This window comes from Palaemon carinicauda, chromosome 28 (genome assembly GCF_036898095.1).
Source record: "Palaemon carinicauda isolate YSFRI2023 chromosome 28, ASM3689809v2, whole genome shotgun sequence".
NCBI lineage: Eukaryota > Metazoa > Arthropoda > Malacostraca > Decapoda > Palaemonidae > Palaemon > Palaemon carinicauda.
The window spans coordinates 83,813,304-83,819,264 of record NC_090752.1 but is presented as its reverse complement, the minus strand read 5'-3'; the positions used below and the strand labels follow the sequence as shown (position 1 = coordinate 83,819,264).

The following is a 5,961-nucleotide window of genomic DNA, read 5'->3' as shown; positions in this document are numbered from 1 at the left end:
AGACACTTCATCTCAAACACATTCAATTTCTGGCTCTCCATCACTTTCATTCCCCACAACTCCGATCCATACATCACAGTTGGTACAATCACTTTCTCATATAGAACTCTCTTCACATTCATGCCCAACCCTCTATTTTTTACTACTCCCTTAACTGCCCCCAACACTTTGCAGCCTTCATTGACTCTCTGACGTACATCTGCTTCCACTCCACCATTTGCTGCAACAACAGACCCCAAGTACTTAAACTGATCCACCTCCTCAAGTAACTCTCCATTCAACATGACACTCAACCTTGCACCACCTTCCCTCTCGTACATCTCATAACCTTACTCTTACCCACATTAACTCTCAACTTCCTTCTCTCACACACCCTTCCAAATTCTGTCACTAGTCGGTCAAGCTTCTCTTCTGTGTCTGCTACCAGTACAGTATCATCCGCAAACAACAACTGATTTACCTCCCATTCATGATCATTCTCGCCTACCAGTTTTAATCCTCGTCCAAGCACTCGAGCATTCACCTCTCTCACCACTCCATCAACATACAAGTTAAACAACCACGGCGACATCACACATCCCTGTCTCAGCCCCACTCTCACCGGAAACCAATCGCTCACTTCATTTCCTATTCTAACACATGCTTTACTACCTTTGTAGAAACTTTTCACTGCTTGCAACAACCTTCCACCAACTCCATATAACCTCATCACATTCCACATTGCTTCCCTATCAACTCTATCATATGCTTTCTCCAGATCCATAAACGCAACATACACCTCCTTACCTTTTGCTAAATATTTCTCGCATATCTGCCTAACTGTAAAAATCTGATTCATACAACCCCTACCTCTTCTAAAGGTAGTGGGACAAAATGTCGAAAGACAAAATGTCGACGGTCAAAATGTCGACAACCAAAATGTCGACGGTCATAATGTCGACACTCTTTGAGTATCAATAGACAAAATGTCGAAAGAAAAATATTTGACGTTCAGACACTTGAACACACTATTCTTAAATGAACTCCAAGAATGTAAATTGATACTAAAATATGTTTTCTTTGGTTTTCTCAATTTAGACAAAAAATTAATAGATAAAGAGTTATAGGTGTATAAAAAGATCCATAAAATTATTGCTTTATTAATACATGCTAAAAAGGGTTAAAATATTTAATAGTGGAATAACAGTACATCGTTATAAATTCCGAGCTATTGCCTGCAAAAAGTCCAGTACATTATCAGAGTCATATCCTTCAACAACGTTTTTCAACCTGGCGTTTACATCTATATATTTTTTGTTCTTTCTCCCAACGTCCTTTCCCTGGAAAACTTGCTCTAGTACCATTTCAGTACTTGCTTGTTCAGAACGGAGTTTTCGAAGAAGCTTTTCTTCCGTTGGGTGGATAATTGTCATCCTCCTCTTGAAAGCATTATGCCAGCCCTCAAGCATGTTGTTTGTTCTTGGTAAACCATTTAGTGTTCTCTCATAACATGACCATAATTTAACTTCAAACTTTGGGCGTCTCCTTCGTCCACGCTGAAAAACGCCTAACCATGTAGTCTCAAAGTATTGCAAGAATCCATCTAAAATGTTATCGGTTTCGTCATCAAAACTTGATACCAAAGTGTCAAAACAATCATATACATCATGTGGTGGCACAAATGCAATTGCCTGAAGTTTTTTTATAAGCATTGCATTTTCAGATTTTGAGTGCCAAGCTTGCAAACCCAGTCCTTGCACCTTTCGCCATAGGCATTGTCCAAAATGGAAGAAACATCCGCAGATTTCAGCGTTTGGGAAAAATTTCTTTACGCTATTGATAGCGGAAAGCTCGAAGTCTAGTGATACTGAGGCTGGTCGCAAGTTACGACTTTCAAGCCAGCCGAATATGGTCATAAGTCTTTTCATTTTTATGGGTTGTTATGCAATACACGAGAGGAAGAGTCTTGTTTTCCTGTATCATGGCATGAATTGTGTAGAGCTGTCTTCCTATTGGAGCGCAATCGAAAGTGCCATCACAAAACCATCTATTTTTTTCTTCAAGAAGTTGGAGATTCCTTGATGTTGAATAAATACTCAATTCTTCACAGCTGTACTGTAAAAAGTTTTCCCCTCTCGTTGTAACAGTTAAATCTTCATTACCGTTTCGAGAATTACGTACTCTCTTCACAGTACGTGAAAGTGATTCCTTTTTCGGTAAAGCTCCGGCTACTTCCCAAGGAATATTTTGAGTACATTTGTTCACTATCGAGGAAGTAATTTCTTCCGACTCACTAGCTTTTTCTTTCAACTCTTCTTTTACTTTGAGCACCTCTTTTCGCATTAAATCTGGAGGATGGCAGTGTTCTTGAGATACTGATATCCCTTCACCATTGCTAACAAGTCTTCCACTGCAAAGTCCCCGTTTCTCGCATCTCCAATATATTTTTTCTTCTTTCTGCTTATCGATCACGTAAATGTATCCATCGTGCACAAGCTTCTTACCTCCTTTATTTGTTTTGATAAACTCCATTTTTGGAAGCCTTATGAAAGTAATAATAAAGACTGACTTCCAAGAAAGGAAATGAAGAAATAAGATTTGAATACACCGTTGGACTTCCAAGAAAGGAAATGAAGAAATAAGATTTGAATACACCGTTATTTAAAAGCAGTTAAACTGGTTCGTTAAACTATATAGCAAAAACGATTTAATAAACTGTTTAGGCTGTTGAATAGGTAATTTAAAGATTTAAAGACTGTCAGGCTAACGTAACGGCATGCTGACAATCATCATTTTTTCTTTCGACATTTTGTCTATTGATATTCAAAGAGTGTCGACATTATGACCGTCGACGTCGACATTTTGACCTTCGACATTTTGTCTTTCGACATTTTGTCTGCGTACCCTTCTAAAACCACCCTGTACTTCCAAGATTGCATTCTCTGTTTTATCCTTAATCCTATTAATCAGTACTCTACCATACACTTTTCCAACTACACTCAACAAACTAATACCTCTTGAATTACAACACTCATGCACATCTCCCTTACCCTTATATAGTGGTACAATACATGCACAGACCCAATCTACTGGTACCATTGACAACACAAAACACACATTAAACAATCTCACCAACCATTCAAGTACAGTCACACCCCCTTCCTTCAACATCTCAGCTTTCACACCATCCATACCAGATGCTTTTCCTACTCTCGTTTCATCTAGTGCTCTCCTCACTTCCTCTATTGTAATCTCTCTCTCATTCTCATCTCCCATCACTGGCACCTCAACACCTGGAACAGCAATTATATCTGCCTCCCTATCATCCTCAACATTCAGCAAACTTTCAAAATATTCCGCCCACCTTTTCCTTGCCTCCACTCCTTTTAACAACCTTCCATTTCCATCTTTCACTGTCTTTTCAATTCTTGCGCCGGCCTTCCTTACTCTCTTCACTTCTTTCCAAAACTTCTTCTTATTCTCTTCATATGACTGACCCAGTCCCTGACCCCACCTCAGGTCAGCTGCCCTCTTTGCCTCACGTACCTTGCGCTTTACTTCCACCTTTTTCTCTCTATATTTTTCATACTTCTCTATACTATTACTCTGCAGCCATTCTTCAAAAGCCCTCTTTTTCTCTTCCACTTTTACCTTCACTCCTTCATTCCACCATTCACTGCCCTTCCTCATGCTGCCTCCAACAACCTTCTTGCCACATACATCACTTGCAATCCCAACAAAATTTTCTTTTGCTAACTTCCACTCCTCCTCTAAATTACCAGTTTCTCTTACTCTCACCTCATCATATGCCATTTTCAACCTTTCCTGATATTTACTTTTTACCCCCGGTTTTATTAGCTCTTCAACCCTCACTAGCTCCCTTTTACATCCACCTACTCTATTCCCCCACTCTTTTGCTACAACTAATTTTCCTTCCACCAAAAAATGATCAGACATACCGTTATCCATACCCCTAAACACGTGCACGTCTTTCAATCTTCCAAACATTCTTTTAGTTATCAACACATAATCCATTAATGCCCTTTCTACTACTCTTCCATTTGCCACTCTTACCCATGTATACTTATTTTTATCTTTCTTTTTAAAAAAGCTAGCACTTATTACCATCTCTTGTTCAACACACATGTCTACCAGTCTCTCACCACTCTCATTTTCACCTGGTACGCCATACTTCCCAATGACACCTTCTACCTCTCCAGCGCCCACTCTAGCATTTAAGTCACCCATAACAACTACATAATTCCTTCTACCCAGTCCTTCTACACACCTAGTTAATTCATTCCAGAACTCATTCCGCTCTTCTTCACTTTTCTCACTACCTGGCCCATACGCACTGACAAACGCCCAACATTCCCTACCCAACCTAACCCTTACCCACATTAACCTAGATGATATCTCCTTCCATTCTACTACTTTACCTGTCATCCATTCACTCAGCAATAAAGCCACACCCTCTCTCGCGCTTCCCCTTTCAATCCCAGACACTCTACCAGACATTTCACCAAACATCACTTCACCCTTTCCTTTCATCTTTGTCTCACACAAGGCCAATACATCCATCCTTCTACTTCTAAACATACTTCCAATCTCACATCTTTTACTCTCTATCGTACTATATCCACGCACATTCAAACACCCCAAAACTAGTGTGCGGGGAGCAGTCACTCTCCCCCCAGCTCCATCTCTTTGATGATGTCTCACAGGAATTTCAATTCAGGAGAGGGGGTTCCCAGCCCCCTCGTCCCGTCCCTTTTAGTCGCCTCTTACGACACGCAGGGATAACGTTGGCGCTATTCTAATTGTTGTATGCCCCCGCGGCATATATATATATATATATATATATATATATATATATATACATATATATATATAATTATTGGGCACTTTAAAATTTTATGAATATTCATATTAGATTCACACAAAACATAAAACAGTATCAACACGTAAACCACTGTAATATTTATGTCATGGAGAAAACTCTCTCTCTCTCTCTCTCTCTCTCTCTCTCTCTCTCTCTCTCTCTCTCTCTCTCTCTCTCTCTCTCTTTTCTCGTTTAGCCTTCAATAGTGATGTCAGATCTCTCGTATTTCACGATTGACACTTGATCGACAAGGGAGCAACATAGCTATCGAGTTCATAGGCTTCTACAATCACCAGCGTGTGAAACGAGTAGAGGTCTTCCTTCCAAATGTCATGATTGATAAAAATTGATATGAAAGATTCATAAATGATCCTTTCACTGGCTAGTTGGTACTATATTGGATCCCCCTCTCTGGTTACGACTCTCCTACACAGAGACCAAATAGTCTGGCCTATTCCTTACACTTCTCTTCTGCCATCTTACACTTGACAATTCTTCTTCACCCAAGGGGTTAACTACTGCACTGTAAGTGTTCAGTGGCTATTTTTCTCTTGGTAAGCATAGAAGAGACTCTTTAGCTATGGTAAGCAGCTCTCCTAGGAAATAGGACACTCCAAAATCATACTATTGTTGTCTAGTCTAGGAAGTAGGTCGGCCAAGACACCAGCCACCCGTTGAGATACTACCGCTAGAGAGTTATGGTGTCTTTTGACTGGCCAGACAGTACTACATTGGATCCTTCTCTCTGTTTACGGTTCATTTTCCCTTTGCCTACACACACACTGAATAGTCTGGCCTATTTTTTTACATATTCTCCTATGTCCTCATACACCTGACAACACAGATTACCAAACAATTCGTCTTCACTCAAGGGGTTACTGCACTGTAATTGTTCTGTGGCCACTTTCCTCTTGGTAAGGGTAGAAGAGCGACTCTAGCTATGGTAAGCAGCTCTTCTAGAAGAAGGACATTCCAAAATCAGATCATTGTTCTGCAGTCTTGGGTAGTGCCACAACCTCTGTACCATGGTCTTCCACTGTCTTGGGTTAGAGTTCTCTTGCTTGAGGGTACACTCGAGCACACTCTCCTATCTTATTTCT

General features: G+C 40.2%; 2 protein-coding genes across 2 annotated transcripts; both read right to left on the bottom strand.

Moving 5' to 3' along the window:
• Positions 1–1,193: 1,193 nt before the first annotated feature.
• LOC137621909 (uncharacterized) lies at positions 1,194–1,691 on the bottom strand. The gene has a single exon (XM_068352413.1). It carries the CDS (start codon positions 1,689–1,691, stop codon positions 1,194–1,196), a length of 498 nt encoding a protein of 165 aa, XP_068208514.1.
• A 181-nt stretch (positions 1,692–1,872) lies between these two features.
• Positions 1,873–2,511, bottom strand: LOC137621908 (uncharacterized). The gene has a single exon (XM_068352412.1). It carries the CDS (start codon positions 2,509–2,511, stop codon positions 1,873–1,875), a length of 639 nt encoding a protein of 212 aa, XP_068208513.1.
• Between the last annotated feature and the right edge of the window lie 3,450 nt (positions 2,512–5,961).

Bases quoted from the DNA above. Each gene is read 5' to 3' on its own strand.
- LOC137621909 (XM_068352413.1), bottom strand. From the start codon at position 1,691: ATGCTTATAAAAAAACTTCAGGCAATTGCATTTGTGCCACCACATGAT.
- LOC137621908 (XM_068352412.1), bottom strand. From the start codon at position 2,511: ATGGAGTTTATCAAAACAAATAAAGGAGGTAAGAAGCTTGTGCACGAT.